Genomic DNA, 19,158 nt, shown 5'->3' on the forward strand with positions numbered 1-19,158 from the left:
ACAGGTATATCAAGGCATCATCTGCGTATAGGATACGATGTGATATGTATTGAATTCTGGGATGCCCCAAGTGTAGGTGTAGCTGCGGAGCTTAATTGCTAGTGGCTCCATAGCTATTGCAAATAATAAGGGGGAGAGCGGGCAGCCTTGCCTAGTGCCTCTGCCAACGGGGAATGCTTCGGAGATAACTTGTCCCGTTTTGACTCTGGCTGTGGGTTTGGAGTATAATGTTTTGATCCAGCTAATGAAGCCATGTCAAAAACCGAGCGCACTAAGAGTGTAGAAAAGATAATCCCAGCTAAGCGTATTGAATGCTTTTTCTATATCCAGGGATATAGCCACTGTTTCTGCCTCTGTGATGTAGTGCATTATACGGATTAATCGCCTAATATTTAAGAAGGTATTTCTCCCGGTGATAAATCCAGATTGATCAGGGTGTATTAAGTTTGGTAAGTAAGAGAGTAGCCTGTTTGCTAGGATCTTCCTTAGAAGTTTGCAGTCAGAATTTAGGAGGGAAAGCGGTCTTTAAGATTTAACGTCCAATGGGTCACGGCCTGGTTTTGGGAGCACAACTATCAGTGCTTTGCGCATGGAGCCTGGCAGCTGCCTCCCATTTCGTGCTTCATTAAACACCTCCAAGAGGGGTTGCAGGAGATGGGCGGCTTGTGATTTGAAATATTCCACTGGCAGTCCGTCTGAGCCGGGGGTTTTGCTACGTGCCATTTGGGAAAGAGCGAAGCATAGCTCTTCCATAGTAATGGAGCCGTCTAGTATATCTGCGTTGTCCATAATGTGCGGGTTTTGGGGGACCAGCGCCAGAAGTTCAGTCAACTGTTGTTCAGTTGGGTGGGGGGAGGGTTGGTATAAGGAGCGATAATATGTGTGAAAGGCCACGTTAATTTCAACCTGAGTATTAATGACGATACCTGAATGCAGTCTAACCGCGCCTATAAGTGAGGATTGCAATGGCTGGTGAACCAGCCATGCTAACATTTTGCTCGATCTGTCCCCCTCTACATGTTGTTGCGCTTTGAAGTGTCTGTAATCGTGTTTGCCCAGCCTAATATCTGCCTCTCTGTGACTAGCCCTGAGTAAATTCAGTGCTTCTAATGAGGCTTCGTTTATAGAGACCTCGACCTCTACTTTACGTAGTTTGGTTTCCAATTCTTGTAGCTCTTTGGTGAGTGCTCTTTTAACCCCCACGGAGGCTGCCAGACAGTGGCCACGTATCACAACTTTATGGGCATCCCATTCAATAGCGCGTGATGAGGTGGTGTTCTTATTTAAGGAAAAATAGTCGGATAAACATTTGGACAAATCTGCATGGAAGGGAGGGTCTGTGAGGGCATCTGGCTGCAAAAGCCATGTTGGGATGCGGGTGTGTGTGCGGCCCAACACCAATGTAGCGTATAACAGGTTATGGTCTGAAATGGTGCGGGCAAGGTACTCGGATGTATTTATTTTTTTAATTATGTTAGCTGATGCAAAAAGCGTGTCTATTCTGTTATGTAGTTTGTGCACTGGTGAATAATAAGAGTATTTGCGGTGTGTGGGGTGTCCAGTTCTCCAAATTTCTCTCAAACCATTGTTGGAGGCCCATTCTACTAGGACAAGTGAAGCTCGTTTGGCTGGAGCAATGGCGAGTGGAGGAAATGAGCGGTCTACATGGGTGTCTAGAACACAGTTAAAATCGCCACCCCATATGCCAATGGTTCCCAATCTGTGCGCCGTGGCACCCAGGTGCGCCATCTAAACTAGCCAGGGGTGCCAAGCACACGGTTTGGGAATGAAAGGAGGAATAGCTATAAATATCTGCTGTCACTACTTGCCCTGGCCTCCTGCTAACTGCAGTGTTAATGGATGACACTGAAACATAAAACCATCTCTCAACTCAGAGTTATTTAACAGGTCCTGACCCTGAGCTAAACAGTTCAGAAGTGTTGCTGGAGTGAATTTTAGAAATCCCTTCATGCAATTTAACAAAACCTTTTGTGCAGTATAATTGAAATATACATGCTAATTCTTATAACCTCGGCCTAGGTAAGGAGACAAGGAAGACTACTTATAAAGGTCATTAAGGGTGAACATTAATTTAATACACAAGCTCCAAAAATAAAATAAACGGTAAAGAAATATGCAGTAGAGCACTGTAAAGGGCATTTCTTCTGCTCAACAAATAATGCATACTCAGGCCTTCATGGAAGACCTGCTGTCACAGACAACTAATTCTGTCCCTTCAAGGATAGGTCACAAGCACTGCACTCGGAATGAGCCACCCTAAGACAAACACTTTTGAAAAATGTGTGCATTGCAGATGCATTGTCTGTATGTAGGAACCTTTATTGTCTTGTTCACTTTGTTTTTCTTGTCAGCAGGGCCCTAAAGATAGGCAGTTTATTACACAGCTAAGATTTGTCTATAAAACGAAAATCATAGGATACTCAGCCTAGTGACTGCAGTCAGACCTCGGCTGGTTGCCTGCTAATGCACCACAGCCCACCTTCCACTGCACTCTTCTTCCATACAAGGTATGTTACAGAGACGGGTAGAGCCGTAAACTATTGTACCGGTAGACATTGTACCTTAGTGAGCCAGTGAAACAGCAATAATGTGCTTATAAATGCCAGGTAGTGCATGTCAGCAGTGTCTGATCGCCTTAAAACGTGTAAATATTACCTATTTCAGCTGCGTACATGTGATATTTAACCAACTGAAGCAAGCTGCAATAGTGCTCAATTAAAGTCCCTTACTTCAATGTGATCTGTGCATGAAACAGAAAGCACATCCAGCTTTACTAGCACAGATTCTATGTTAGAAGTAAATGAAAGGATTTGTTCTCTTATCATCTTTATCTCATTCTGTCATTCTTACTTTCATCACTTTACTAGCAACAAAGCTTCTGCTTACTCCAAATAATATTCCTTCTTACTCTTGCAGCTATTCGCTGTCTTTTACTCTGCAAAATATTCCTACTCTTAACTCTACTTCCTCCTTCTTACTCTGAATACTCCTATTCAGAGTAAGAAGGAGTCCCTCCCACCTGCAGCAGCGGTTCCTGCTCTAACCTGCATTTCAGCAAAGAGAGAGATGGGTGCCTCAACTGCTACAGTTTTGCATATGTGAGAAATGCAATGATGAGCGCAGGGTTTGGATAGCCATCTTAAAGGGTACTCAGAGGTTCGCGCTGCCCTTCTTTTCCTTTAAGGAAAACAGTGACCTGCCTGCTGCTGGAGGAAGGTTGGCTTCCTCAGCATCAGGTTCATGTCTGAGGGGATATCACCTTCTTAGTGTACTGGCACTGAGATAGTTTGAATAGGAAGTTACTCCCATTGCATTTCAGTTATAGCTCAGCTATATATGGCATTCGGATGCCACCTGCAACAGACTTTTCTATTGAAGGTCCTTCTGCGAATGTAGCCAACACTGCCCTTTTCAGATTGCTGATGTTAATGCCAGAATTCCCAAGAAAATAAATGTTTCAATTGGCTGCTTAGTGGTTGTGTCATTTTTGTTGCTAAGGATTGTCAGAGATGTGTATTCTATTTAGTTCTGTGACATGCAGAATATGATGCAAGCTGCTGCCACTGAAGAAGATGCTTTCATGGCAGGAACGTGTGGTTTAAGGCTTCAAGGCCTGGAGTAAAAAGGAGAGGTGGTAAAGTGAGTATTTGTTGCTGATAAAGTGCTTTATTACAGCATCAGTTCAGTGACAAAGTAGATCACAACTACGATTATAATACCTTCACAGCAATTAATTTCAGGGAGGAAAATGGAAGTACCCCCGATGCCGGGCTTACATCCTCCCACCTGCCAAAAAAGGTAACGTAACGGCGAGCCACGGCCAACTGCCAATAGGTCAAGGGAGCCGCAGGACGAAAAAGTTTGGGAACCACTGCCATATGCTATCAATCGCCGGGTCCTTAAGATTACTATTAAGTGTCCATAGAAATTCGCATTGGGAGTGTATAATGTAACTAATGCTAGGGGGGAGCCATCTAGGTCACCCTCCAGAATCACGTACCGCCCATTAGGGTCGCATTGTGTACGGGACATAGCAAATGGGACCCCTGGGGCTATCCAGTTAGCCACCCGCGGGCAAATGTCGAGAAGGTAGTGCCATACAATTGTCCCTTCCACTTTGTACTTGAACTTTCTAGAGAGGACTTAGCCAAATGAGTCTCTTGTAACATAGCAAAATGTATCTGGTGCCTCCTAAGGTATGCATAAATCTGTTGCCGCTTACATAAGGATACCATACCTCTAGTATTCCACGTGAGTATATTATATTGTTGAGTGTATTGCGGATTTTGGAAGGTCATGAAATATGTGTGGGTTTATTTGGATGCAGTGGGTTTGTGGCCCTCACCCTATTCGTGCCAATAATGTTCTCAGTGCCCTCTACGACCAGCCATTCTGTAACGTTGGTATTATCTAGCATGTTCTTATTAACAACACAGTTGTGATGCATTTTACTGTTAACGTAGACTACATTGTGTAACATGGGAGAAACCCATTTAGTAAAAAGGAAAACAATAACTATATATAACATTAACTGTGGTTGTGGCAGGGCTGGTGGTGTTCCAGTATTTGTCAACTTGGAGAAACAGTCGGTATGGAGCGGGGGGTGCTTTAGGCTGATGGTTCCAAGTCATTGGGATACCCGGCCCTCACTGGCGACCAAGATGTTGTGGCTTAAAATAGCGTGATAATGTGGGTACACCCAGCCAGGGCTCATACAGATATTCGAGGTGGATTGTGTCCTTACAGAAGAGGCAAGGCCCAGTGCACTACGATGTTTAGATCTTGGATAACTAACAAATGTCATCTGCCGTATGTGGTGTGAGAGTGGGACCTCGGGTGGAGTCTGCGGAATCAGAGTTTGCATCTAGTTCTGGATCTGAATCAGTTTGGGCAGACAGGGAGGTTGGGGATGCATTGACAAAGCGGGATGTAGCCTGTAGTAGTAAGGAGCGCTCCGTTTGAGATTGTTCAGGTGAAGGTTTGGTGTCTTGTTTTTTGCGGGGCTTGCGTTTCGCCTTCAGGGGAAGACCACTTTTCCGTAGGGTTTCTTAGGTTTAGCAGGTCAGCCAGGCCTTTAGTGTGCAGCCAGGCCCATGCATCCTCTGGAGTTGGGAAGAAAAAAAAAAAAAAAGAGTGCAGGTGTCGTCTTGTACATGGAGTTTGGCAGGGAACAGCAAAGCGTACCTGATGTCATGTTCGTGTAATCATTCTTTAACCCTATAAAAGGAGTTACGTTTCTTCTGTACTTCCGTGGTAAAGTTTGGTTAGGCTGTGATTTCTGCGTTCTCAAACCGTATAGGACCTGATATACGGAACAATTGTAGGATAAGGTCTCTGTCGCAATAACGAAGGAGTCTTGCTATTAGAGGGCGAGGCTGAGCGCTGGGTGGCGGGGGCCTGCAAGGGATCCTGTGGGCACGCTCTACAGAAAATAAATCTTTGGGATGTTGTTTTTTAGGATTGTTCCCGTGAGCCATTGTTCAATAAATGGTTCTGTGCTAGGTCCCTCTGCCCGTTCAGGGAACCCCACAAAACATATATTATTGCGGCGTGATCTGCCTTCAGCATCTTCGGCTCTACGTTTTAAGGCTTCCACTTGGCCCGTTGTAAAGTCGGGACACTTACTGATGAAGTTATTTTCTTGTTACCAGAGGGCACTTCACTGTGGCTCATAAAGAAGCAGTTACTTTGCTACCTATTTTATTTGAGCTTCATTTTGAATACAACAAGGAGCTCCCATACTTGCTGTCGGACTTACCAAGGACCTTCCAACCTTCTGCGTGCCTAGGATTTACTCACCTGTTACTCTTGGACGATACTACTTCCTAAAAACAAAGTTTTACATTTTGCGGATCGACAATTTGAATCAGATCCCCACTCTCCATTTTGTTTTTCAACACAGGTGCCACTGTTACGTGCCTCTTTTGGATACTCCTTTCTTATACTACCATTTTAGCCTTGATAAAGTCACTCTTGAGACGAAACACGTGTTGGCTGTGCCTGTTTGACTGTACTTCTGGACTTACGAAAATCAATTCTAATGAACGACTTTCTGGAACACCAGTGTTGCACATATACTTCACACATTGTTTCTTAAGGTAAGCCTGACTGCGCTGTGCCAAGCTACTAGGGGATGAGCACAGGTTAATTTAGGTTGTGTATCTGACTTACTCTGACTAGGATTGTGGTCCCTACTTGGACAGGGTGCATACCTCTGCCAACTAGAGACCCAATGTCTAACAACAACCTAACCATATAAAATCACAGAGAAGAATATATGAACTTGACTGTATTTACAAGTGTGTGCAATGCAAGAGGTTTATAAAAGCTCAACGCAAATTTTCATGGAAAACACAAGTACCTCAAACGTTAAAGCTCATTTATGTATGCACTCTTACTTAATTGTGGCATAAGAAGCAACCAGCCCAGTCAAGTTAACCTTACTCCATTACAATTACAATAAATAGACTAGTTAAGCAAGGAGGACCCCATAAAGAAACATAAGAGATCCAGGCTTTATTATGTCTGAAAGAATTTCCTCACTCACATTTATCATTTGTATTGAGTTGTACAGAACCGTTTCCCTTGCAGAATCCCTGAAGATATAGGAATTTACGCGGTGGATGATGCTGAATTTTAAAGGCTGGAAGCATGTAGCTGTGATATTCAAAGATGGAAATTTCCTTTTGATTGGGTGGAGGCCTCTCATCTTCCTGATAATATTTGGCACCATGCATTGCAACCTCATAATTTTGTGGACCTCATATGGAAAGTGTTAATTTGCTCTCAATGCCTGAACACCACTAGATTTCCTACATATCAGAACCCCCTCTGGCTGCAGAGACAGCAGAGTGAAGGAAAAGGAGTGCCCAGCCAATTTACTGCCTTCACACTCCGTGCATCTCAAAGTGCACGCAGGGATCATCTTCATGGTCCTGGTCCTCCTGTGTAAGAGGACTGAGAACAGTTGCCATCTTTGTTAGTGGTAAGCTCTGCTCACCTCCAAATTGGCTCACATGGCAAAAACACTAGGCTGGAGACTACTGAGCTTTAAGCATTCAGATAATAAAATTTACTTTATAAAGAGGTCTACATTTTTCCTAAATAAAACCTAAATGCAATTTTATTTGCAACTAGTTTTTTTGTATGAATAATGATTAATTAGAAGTGAAATAGAAATGTCTCTAGGATGCTCCCAAAAACTCTAGTTCTAATGTTTTTGGCATCAATATAGCAAGCTTGATTTGTCACTTGTGAGACTATTACTTTGAAGAAAGAAAAAAAAGATTTTTCATTTGAGATGTTGACTGACTTACAAGCAAGAGTAACTTGTAAGTGGTAATACTTCCCGCATAATATATCCTCAATGCTGGCACTTACTGGGTTTCAACGTCTAACTGGCATGCACTGGAGAAAGGAAAGTGTCATGAACATGCCAACTAAAGAACATATCTGGCTAGGTATTGAAAAAAACTCAATGCAAACCCAAGGCCAAGCTAAACAAGGTAATATCTGGCCAAATTCTCTCCATAAATCAGAACAGCAAGCAGAAAGTCAGTGCTGTTCCTTCTACACAGGACAAGCGGTACAACTAAGAGGTGGTGGAGGGAGGAAGTGAGTAATAAAGCCACATACATTTTGAAAAATGACAATGCATTATAAATGCATACCAAGTTTATTTGAACCACCAGTAAACCCTACTGTTTTTTATCAATTTTTAGTGTAACGCCATGGTTTTGTTACCATTTTATTACAATGTGGTGGTGAAAGAAAAATTAAGGTTCTTTGAAAACCTCATGAACGATTTGAAATATTTCATGAGTGCCCCTTGAAAACTGCATGTAAACCTATGGTTTCTAGTTTATTTGATAATAGTGCTGTAAAATGCACAATTTAGGTCATTGTCTTCATAATCTGCTTTGGAGAGAATCCACAAAGTTGCATAAGAGAAAGTCTAGTGTGCCCATTCTTGTTCGGTGTAATTTAACCTCACTATTTACACCCCAGAAACAGGGATGTGAAGTTTTGCATAAAACCCAAAGAACAGATTAGCAAGCAGCACCCCTGCAGACATGTCAAAGGGAAATGGAAATGTGGCAAAAAACACGTAATAAGAAGAGTGCAACTACAGACAGTGAATATTGTGCACACAACTCACATGTCTAGGCTATAATAGCATCCTTGGTCAAAGTGTAGCTAATGTAACATTAGAAGTATGATTTCCATGTAGAAATGTGCAATAACTAATGTAATGGTGGCATGATGCCAGGTTGTCATCTTCACATATAAGCCATGCCCCGACATTCGCCCTCCACTTCCCTGCAAGTGAAGTAGAGTTCACAAAGTATCTGTCATCTCAGCACCGACATAAACATGAACCCCCACTACTGTAAGGACATGATCACCATGTATTACCTGCATTTGGTCAAGTTCGGCATCAATGGTGTCCAACAGGTAATCACAGTGATCCTTTGGCCACTGGCCAGGTGTCTGTGAATAAGTAAGCAGGGGTTCTGCCTCTAGACCTGAAAATAATGCAATATAAACATATCAGACTGAATCCTTCCATAAAAGAGGAAGAGATGGTCGGTAATCAAAGTATGTTTGATATGATCCCCATATTCTACCACATATAAACTTTAGGGTATCCCCAAACGCAGAGCTGCAAGAATTTAAGGCCAAGGGGACAGGTGGAAGTAAACACAGTTTTTCCAAAAATTACCCATCCAGCCAGTTTAAGTTAATCAGTTGTGAACACTTATAATTTTCACTTAATGCAATTCTTTGATCTCAGAAAGGGTAGATATGATATAACACGATATACTCTTTTTATAACACACATGTTCCTTTTATATCAATTACATCTCCGATTCCCCACAAAAAACCATTCACGTACATGCATGATACACTTGCATACCAACATACAATGAAGGCTAAAGCGATTCAGGCGCTCTTAATCGTTGCTCTCTCTCCTTCACAACTGCTGGGGAACTGGCTCTGTTGTACCCAGCACCAGATCAAGAAGATTCCAAAGAATAAGTCAGGAAAATGAAATCAAGAAATAAAATAGGGTATAAATAGCGTGCTATGATGGCTGCCTAGCCGGAAATAATTTTGAAAATATATGTCCATTTGCACCTTTGTAGAAACACATCAAGTATCAGAGGACTAGTCAAAGAGAATAATGGGAAGTGCAGAATGACATATTGTGAGCAAGTATACTAATCTGATAATAGTGAGACGAGTGTTATAACAGTAGAAAATTACATTCTAAAGAACTGATTTGGAATTGGTAAAAAAAAGAAAATAATGGAGAAAAAACAGGAGAGATTTAGACCAATTAATGTTAAATCACCAAAGATGACTGATTAAGGTGTATATCATTCCTTTAACTTACTATACCACTGGAGAAGTAAACACCCCCAAAAGAATCCAAAATGATGTGAGAGAGCGTAGCTTATATAATCTATATTAACATGAAATGTGTATGAATTAATGTGTGATGATGCCACAGAGAAACTATAATCATAGCGATTTTGCTTAAATGTGCACCTGAAATCATGACCACGAAGAGTGGCCACCAATGTATACGCAAACTAATAATGATGATTAAAATGTTTATGTTACATTCTAATTAAGCTTATACTAGCATTTGCGTTATTGAAACTGAGCTGAAATATTCATAGGCCTTAAGTTAGCATGAGCCGGAGTTTAGCTGCCTGGCTCTTATATTAAATGCATTCTTCTATTTTTCAGTGTGCTGACTTCCAAGGGGCAATAACCCTGCAATGTTCTTTTCCTTCAAGCTTGGAAGATGAATGTAACCATGTTAAATCCGTTCTCAGGCGCCTCTTCTACGCCCCTGGAATAAATGTTATAACTGAAGTGAAACAGTGTAGATTAATGCAATGTACAAGGTAATTCAAACCGGTGAATACAATAGAACTGCTGACCAAAAGATGTGCAAAGAATTATCAAGAAATGAAGTCATACGGGACGTGTCACCTCCAAAGACGTCAATAACGAGGACCAATCAGAGGCTTGCAAACCAATATGGGGTGAAGATTAGGATTACCTAATGTCCAATTTGATAGATTAAAGATACTGGGGTATAGAAGATGTCCAATAGAATTTTGGGGGAATGTTCTATGAAAAAGGGATAAAAACCCATGTCACAGAGAGGTCATAAGGCGGGTTAAGGAATGCTATTGATTTTATCCAGAAACTCTGTCACTCTGTTTGGTGGCTTGAGATTATTATTAAAACCATCCTTGCCCTTAGAATGCCCATTTTACACTTTTCCTACTTATGAGGGAAGTGCCCTTTTGCCCTTTAGCTGAGTCCTGACTAATGGCAATCTGACTGGTATCCTGAAGATGAAGATTGAACCTGTGCGCTGACCTAATCCTTGGAGGGTAATTATGACAATGCATTTGTAATTTGTCTGTTTGCTTTTCCTTTCTAGGTACCAACTGCTTGCTTTTGACAGAGACCATAGCTAAATGTTTTCCAAATTGGTGTTCTAAATTGTTTTGCATGAAGCCCAACATGCGAATGCTAATCAGTGGTTAGGACTGGTGTTCACCAAATTGACGCAAATAGACAAATGACCGAGACTATGTTTTGTTGAACTGACGCGACATCGACACTGCTAAAATTGATCTATGTTCACGCCGTGTTATATTCTAATGTTTGTGATTCTTTGCCTTAATGAAATCCTATCAAAGTTGCCATATTGTGACTATGCGGTTATGTTTCTTGGTTTTGAGGTTAACGCACTTAATCTTAGATTGTAACTAATAGGGAATAAAAATTCTTAAAATTCTATTAAATTGGTGTGGTTATTCATGACTGAAAGGTCATGGTAGCGTCTTGAATCGATTAATGACTTTGACTAAGGTGAAATGTATTGTTGTGATAAATACTGATGACGTTATTGATGTATTGATTGATATATTGATTAGCTATCTCATCCTACGGTGTCTCTCAACTGGGTCAAATGATTCATTGGCCTAAAACGAGTCCTGATGTGAAATAAATTATCAGAAAGGGACGCGTTAACAGTTCGATGCAGGGGCATCATACGAGACACAATGTGGGGTAGTTAAACTAACAAACATATGATCTTTATAAATGTTGTGCATAAATACAGGGACACAACAGAGAGGTGAGAGGCATTAAAATCACTGTTAACCTTGCAAAGGGTATGTAGTACACCTGATAAGAAACAAATTCATGGTGATGAAAAAAACATAGAGGAGCTGGAAAGAACAAAATGAGAACTCACTTCTGACCACTTGTCATAAAAGGCTTGTATCTGGTCAAATTGATGGTCATTGAATGGCAAATTCTACCCCACACTTGCAAGCAGAAAGTATATTTAAAATGTCTGATGATGGAAAGCGCGAATGACAAAGTAAATAGGGTGTCCATATAAAGACTGACTCCCAAAAACATCTGTAGGCCTTTCAAGGACTACTTTTTGTGTATGTGACCTTTGCGCTATAAACAAAAACTACAGCACACCATATTATTGATGCAATATGCTGACTCTAAAAGTAATTATGATTGTTTGTGCTCATGTTCATACTCAAACTGTCTAGTAGGCTTCATCTCTACTAAAAAGAAAAAGAAAAAAAACACATATAGACATATAAAGGGCAGGTCTTTTCGATCCCTTACCTGACTGAAATTCCTCCTTTGTGGCTTCAAATGCTGAAGTGACATCTTCCATTTGTGTATCTGTCATCCTGCAGCAGCCAACTGCAATAACAAAGCAATATCAAAGCAAGCAGAAATCCAACATACACAGATCTAGTGTAGCAGCATTACTCTCCTGAGAAAGCAACATGAACTATATTCCAAAGCATCATTACATTGTGACATTTAGACCAGAAACCTTAAAATTAACTGGACATGCAGATGGCCAGGGGCTCTTTGGTGTTACCCCCAAGTAAGGCCGGTCTCTAAATGAAACAAGCACTGTGTCCCGATTTAATCTATACATACCACACATATGCCTTTAAAACAACCCTCCTATGTAGGTTTCAGCTTTGGGAGCTTGTATCGGGAGCAGATGGAGACCACTGGGTCCATCAAAACTGACCGTTTCCATGCTTGTGACAAGATTGCAGGCTTCTATTACTTTGCTATCACATTAATGCTCTTCACACAACATGATTGAAGATGATGGGGGCTGAGTATATTGATAAACTACTCTACTTTGGGGTTAGCAGCATGACATTCAAAGAGGTACAAAAAATGCCATCCTGCAGGATGCAGGGACTAGTTTCAACTAAAAGGTTTTCTTGGAAAAAGGAAATGGAATACTTACTTTACAGTTCCTCTTAGGTTTCAGAGCCTGATTTAGAGAAGTGGGGGAGACTTCAAAGAGTGGCTTAGAAGTGCACCAGGTCCCCTTTCAGTTCAATCCTGTTTGCCAGGGTCAAAGAACGAGGTATGGCAGTCCTTTGTGAGAGAGCAGGCCCTCCACCCTCCCAGCCCAGGAAGACCCATTCAAAATGCAGATGGATGCAAGTGAGGCTGAGTATCCTGTGTTTGGTGTGTGTCTGAGTGTATTGCACAAGGAGCTGTCAACTAAACCCAACCAGACGTGGATTGTAAGGCACAGAAAGATTTAAGTGCAGAGAAATGCTCACTTTCTAAAAGTGGCATTTCTAAAATCGTAATATTAAATCCAACTTCACCAGTCAGCAGGATTTTGTATTACCATTCTGTCCATACTAAATATGACCTTCCTACTCCCTTCAGATCAGCAGGTACCACTCAAACAATGTATAAGGGCACCCCCAATGTTAGCCTTTGAAGGGAGCAGGCCTCACAGTAGTATAAAAACAAATTTAGGAGTTTTGCACTACCCGGACATGTAAACTACCTGTCCTGCCTTTTACCTACACAGCACCCTGCTCTAGGGGTTAACTAGGGCACACCTTAGGGGTGACTTATATGTAGAAAAAAGGGAGTTTTAGGCTTGACAAGTACTTTTAAATGCCAAGTCGAATTGGCAGTGTACTGCACACACAGGCCTTGCAATGGCAGGCCTGCTACAAGGTTAAGGGGCTACTGAAGTGGGTGGCACAATCAGTGCTGCAGGCCCACTAGTAGCTTTAAATCTACAGGCCCTGGGCACATATAGTGCACTCTACAAGGGCTTATAAGTAAATTAAATAGCCCAATTGGGTGTGATCCAATGTTACCATGTTTAAAGGGAGAGAGCATATGCACTTTAGCACTGGTTAGCAGTGGTAAAGTGTGCAGAGTCTAAAAACCAGCAAAAACAGTATCTCAAAAGTGGAGGGAGGCAGGAAAAAAGTTAGGGATGACCACCCTAAGGCTGTCAGGTCTAACAGTTCTCAAGTGTAAAGCATAAATTGCAATGAACTGAAAGATATCAATGGTTGTTACTCTAAACTTCCAAAACCTCCCTTTCCAGAGGAAAAATATATTGTGTGTGAAAGTGTATGGATATTTGGTTTTATTCTTTCACAATATAGTAATATTTGAGATATGTGATGAAAGTTAGATGTTGGCATTGTTATACTTTTGCAATTGTAATATGTAATGAATAGGTAAAATTGTGTTTACTGTAAAATATATCTATAGAAATAAATATATGTGATCCTTCAATTGGAAACTTTTCCTATGTATAATGTGGATTAAATCAAAGTAATTTGTGAGTATCAATATTATGATAATTTACATTTATTATATATCCATAATTGGGTTTCATGATCAGCCAATACGTATTTCACTTTGGCTTGCACACCCATTTGCTTTCTCAAGGCAATGTCACTATATGGCTTTCACCTTTGCATTGGCAACATTTGACATCTTTGAAAACAGTGCTTAATTTGCTCAATTGAGGACACTACTGTACATTTCCTATTATCTGTCGACGCCCGGCTAAAGGGCTAAAGTGGAAGGTGTAAGGGAAAACAGGAATAAGTACATTAAATAGAATGGAAGACTGTAAATGTGTCCCTATAATGAGCCTAGATGGCGGTCGGTAAAGGAGTAGTCCTTGCTAGTGCATGTTTGCCATTTCAAAGTGATGTAAATAGAAAGCATTACTATTATCCACCTTAAACTCAGATTATGATCCTGGCCAGCAGGTAGTGTAAACATGGCTGAGCTTGTAATAGCCTTACCTGCAGTCCTTCCTTTCTGAATTTAAATTCCAGCCTGATAATTTGGGATAGAACCAACGGAAACATTGTTTATATCAGTAATTCCACTGACTTCCTCTGTTGAATCTTAAAAACAATCACTGGGAAATGCACAGTATTACTCGGGATCTCCTGGTCATTCAGCAGACACTTCCATAATGGCGCAGAGTGGAAAAAATGCCTTTGACCTGAAGTATCTGACGTTATTTTCACTCTACTAGTACCTTTCGGTTTGTTCTGTGGGGGTTAATGATATTCAGTATACAAAACCAGAAGTTATTCTAACACACACGATGAGCTCAGCGCAAAGCATTTGCATGGAGTTCGTTTTTAAACCACAAACACATTCTTTTACACATGCCTCTCTATTGAAGATATGTTGAACTATTTCTACTGGAATAATGCATCAAACATGCGAAAGGCAACTTATGAAATGTGCAACTACAAGTGAAATAAGATTTCTAAATAATGTATTTAGGAGATTATTAGCATGAATTTACTAGTGAACATATCATGGGCTATTAGTACTTCGATGCAGCACAGAGAAAACATGTTCCTCTGAGAAGGTCACTACCCATGTCAGTCAGTAACCTTTCTCACAGTGGAAGCTGTCCATGAAGGTCAGTATCTACTGTGAAAATTGTGGGTCTGGACATCATGTGAAATCGACAGCTCCAAGTTTACATCCCTGTCCCAAAGTAACACTTTCTAAGAATTAAAGCTCACGTCTTTGGATTGCCAGGTATTACAACAGATTCACTGTGAATGTGAAAGAGTTGGAGGTCTGCTGACCTGTGACAAACTCCATCCTCTTATTCGCAGAAGGAATCCTGCCTCAAACGATGCATGATTTCTGGGAGTCCTTTGACAACTTGCTTAGCATTGTGCTGGACTCGTACATCAGGCAGAGTGCAAAGATTGGGGGAAGTTGGCCACAGCCAACACCTCAAAGCAAGCACACATTTCGCACAGCCAGTGGCATGCGCTGTGTTTTGACTGCCAACATAGCCTGGCCAGGCCCTGCAAACAACCCTCTGCAGGCAAGCAACCCCAGCCAAGCATGGCCTTTGGTTCTTTAGAGTGGGGTTTGCTGCAGGGCCTGGCCTGTAGCCCGGCTCTGAGTCCAACCCCCTCTGCCAACTCCCTGCCAGATGAGGAGGTGACACATCCCCCCTGTTCCCAAGCCACTATTTGCCCCCGGAACCCCATCTCACCGGGCAAAAAACATTTATATTGGGAGATGGGAGGGACACAATGCCCCCGACCGGAGCCCAAATGGGCCTCAGGAACCCCATCCCAGAGGGACATATATTAATTATAAGGCATGTGCCCCCCCCCCCCCCCCCAACACGCTTCAAGAGGCCCCAGGGACCCCATCCCTCTGAAGCCAAACATATTTATATCAGGTGAGGAGATGTGTGACCCCCGCTACCCGATGCCAAATGAGCCACAGGGACCCCATCACTGAGGCTAAAGAAAAATAATAGGGGAGGGGGGCGCGTGGCTCCCCAGCCTGAGCCTTAAAAGGCCTGGGCCCCATACTCCCTGGGGTGAACTATAATAATGGGAACGCACAAAGCCCCCCCTCGTAGAGCCTTAGTTAAAGCCTCATGGACCCCATCTCCTGGGACGAAATTTCATTAAAAAGGGGAGGGGCCACATAGTCCTAATCCCCAAACCTTATTAGGCCCCAGAGACCCCATACCCGGGGCAGACTTTTATAATTAAAGGGAGGAGGGCCATGTGGCCCATGCCCGAGCCTTAATAGGGTCGGGGACCCCATCTTCCGGGGCAATTTCTATTATTATGGGGAGGGGGCATGCAACTCTCCCTCCTTGAAACTTATTAGGCCCATTGGAACCTATCCCCCGGGCCAAAACACATTATTAAAGGGAGGGGAGTGCACCCCACCTCCTGAGCCTTCTTGTCTCCCATGAACACCATCCCCAAGGGTCAAAGGTGGGTGTCCCATGTTAAGATGTACTCCTCAAAGAACACGCAAACTCCAGTTGATGCTTGGAAGGGAGGTTTATTCAATTAGTTCAAGAGTACATGAATCACTATCTTCAAGCAAACTCCCTTTTTTTTCTTTCTCTCTAACTGTCAGCCTCAGAACCCACTCTGATTACTCCAAGGTTCCAAACACTATGACCCGGGTTATGACCTAAAAGAATGAGTTACTTACCTTCGGTAACGACTTTTCTGGTGGATACATTAGCTACCTGTGGATTCCTCACCTAATGAATACTCCCATTGCGCCAGCACTCGACGGAAATCTTCTTCCTAGCTTCTGCACGTCGACGAGGACGTCACAGTTGCCCACGCGACGCCGTCTGACGTCATACGGGCAATAAGAGGTCCTCGCCGACGTGCCGACGTCAGTACCAACATTTTTTACGTGCCTGAGAATAATAGGCCACTGAGATGAAAGAACAATAGTAATATTTAATGATATTCCAAACAAACACCTCATTCTGAGAATTCAACCTACCATTTTTATTTTTTTATTTTTTTACAAGTAAATATATGAACTCTATATATACACATATAATCACATATACATAATATATACCAATCCTCAAAACCAAGAGGAGCACACTCAAGAATTACTTAGTTAGACCAAACAGGCAACGGGGAGGCGGGTGGGACCATGAGGAACCCACAGGTAGCTAATGTATCCACCAGAAAAGTCATTACCGAAGGTAAGTAACTCGTTCTTCTGATGGATACAACTACCTGTGGATTCCTCACTATTTGAATAGAGTCCCCAAGCAGTACTGCACTCGGTGGTGGGTGCCTGAATGGTCAAACCAAGAAATCCTGCAGCACTGACCGTGCAAAATGGCCGTCCCTTCTGATCTCAGAGTCCAAGCAGTAATGCTTCGCAAAAGTGTGAAGGGACGACCAAGTTGCAGCCTTGCAGATGTCGACCACAGGAACACCCCTAGCCAAGGCCGAGGAGGCCGACTTAGCTCTGGTGGAATGAGCTCTTATACCATCAGGGGGATCCTTCTTTGCTAAAGAGTAACACATTTTAATGCAAAGAACAACCCACCTGGAGAGTGTTCTCTTGTGGACTGCCTTTCCTCTCCTCTTTCCAACGTATCCGATGAAAAGCTGATCCTCCAGCCTGAAATCCTTTGTCCTGTCTATATAAAAGCTTAACGCCCTCTTTGGGTCCAAGCGGTGTAGTCTCTCTTCTTCCTTTGACGGATGAGGCGGAGGAAAAAACGTGGATAGAGTACTTGTCTGGGCCAAATGAAAGGGTGAAACAACCTTCGGTAGGAAAGCAGCCTTGGTCCTCAACACCACCTTATCCCCATAAAAAGATGTATAAGGGGGTTTTACCGATAGAGCCTGCAACTCACTCACTCTCCTTGCAGATGGAATAGCAACCAGGAAAACTGTTTTAAGAACTAACAACCTTATGGGGCAAGAATGTATAGGCTCAAAAGGGGACCCCATAAGGAAAGTTAGAACCAAGGACAAATCCCATTGAGGCATAATGAAAGGATTTGGAGGAAATTTATTCATAAGGCCCCTCAAGAATCTAAGTACTATTGGAGATTTAAATAAGAAGGCTGGTCTGGAAGACAAATAAAGGCTGACAAGTCAGACAAGTAACCCTTAACAGTAGCCACTGCATAACCCCTCTGTGCTAAAGACAAAGCAAAAGATAAAACATCCGACAAATGAGCACGTAAGGGATCAATCTGCCTCTCTCCACACCATACCACAAATTTAGACCACCTATTAGCGTAGATAGATTTAGTGGAGTGTCGCCTGGCCGATAAGATAACATCCACTACCTCAGGCGGGAGAGAAAAGGAACTCAGGTTGCCCGTTCAATCTCCAGGCATGAAGGTGCAGACTCTGGAGGTTGGGGTGTAAAACCTGCCCCTGCGACTGCGAGAGGAGGTCTGCCCTGAGAGGGAGACGGAGCAGAGGGCACAGTGAGAGTTGGAGAAGGTCGGAATACCACACCCTCCTTGGCCAATCCGGAGCAATTAAGATAACTTGGGCCCGGTTTTGGCGTATTTTCCTCAATACTCGAGGAATCAAGGGTATGGGGGGGAAACATGTAAAGCAACTGGTCGTACCAGGTCATCTGAAACGCGTCCCCCAACGCTCCTTGTACCGGATACTGGAGGCTTCAGAATAACAGGCAGTGCGAGTTCTCCTGGGTGGCAAACAGATCTATCCGAGGAAACCCCCACATCTGGAAGATCAGACGGACTTGATCTGGATGGAGACGCCACTCGTGGTCGGCCGAGAAATGGCGACTGAGACTGTCCGCACGTACGTTCAAGACTCCGGCCAGATGATTTGCTACCAAGCAAATCTGATGGTCCTTTGCCCAGGACCATAGCCGAAGAGCTTCCCTGCAGAGAAGGTACGACCCTACCCCTCCCTGTTTGTTTATATACCACATCGCGGTAGTATTGTCCGTCAGGACCTGAACCGACTGACCGCAAAGGGATGGGAGAAAGGCCTTGAGAGCCAGACGTACAGCCCGTAACTCCAACAGATTGATATGAAACATCTGTTCCACTGGAGACCAAAGCCCTTTGATCTCCAGGTCCCCCAGATGAGCTTCCCACCCTAGAGTGGAAGCATCCTTTTTTTACCGTGGTCACTGGTGGAAGCTGCGTGAACGGCCTTCCTCAGGAAAGATTGTCGCCCGCAATCCACCACTTCAAAACCGTGGCAGCATCTCTGTAGAGCTTTACCGAACCTTCGAGATCCCCTTTGTGTTGAGACCACTGCCTCCGGAGACACCACTGAAGAGCCCTCATGTGCCAGCGAGCATGCGTGACCAACAGTATGCAGGAGGCAAACAGACCGAGCAGACGTAGGACCTTGAGGACTGGAATGACCGCTCCACTTTGAAACATTGGAACCAACGCCTGAATGTCTTGAATCCGCTGAGGCGGAGGAAAGGCTCGATTCA

The 19,158-nt window shown here is 43.0% G+C and overlaps 1 protein-coding gene across 1 annotated transcript in view; it reads right to left on the reverse strand.

Annotated features, from left to right (window-relative positions):
* Positions 1–19,158, reverse strand: part of LOC138266081 (trichohyalin-like) — a 475,778-nt gene that overhangs the window by 422,292 nt on the left and 34,328 nt on the right. The window contains exons 2-3 of the mRNA XM_069214443.1: positions 11,704–11,784; positions 8,437–8,546 (exon numbers count right to left, since the gene is read on the reverse strand). Of these exons, the coding sequence (XP_069070544.1) occupies positions 8,437–8,546; positions 11,704–11,784 (191 nt within the window). The remainder of the gene's footprint in view (positions 1–8,436; positions 8,547–11,703; positions 11,785–19,158) is intronic.

Source organism: Pleurodeles waltl, chromosome 11 (assembly GCF_031143425.1).
Source record: "Pleurodeles waltl isolate 20211129_DDA chromosome 11, aPleWal1.hap1.20221129, whole genome shotgun sequence".
NCBI lineage: Eukaryota > Metazoa > Chordata > Amphibia > Caudata > Salamandridae > Pleurodeles > Pleurodeles waltl.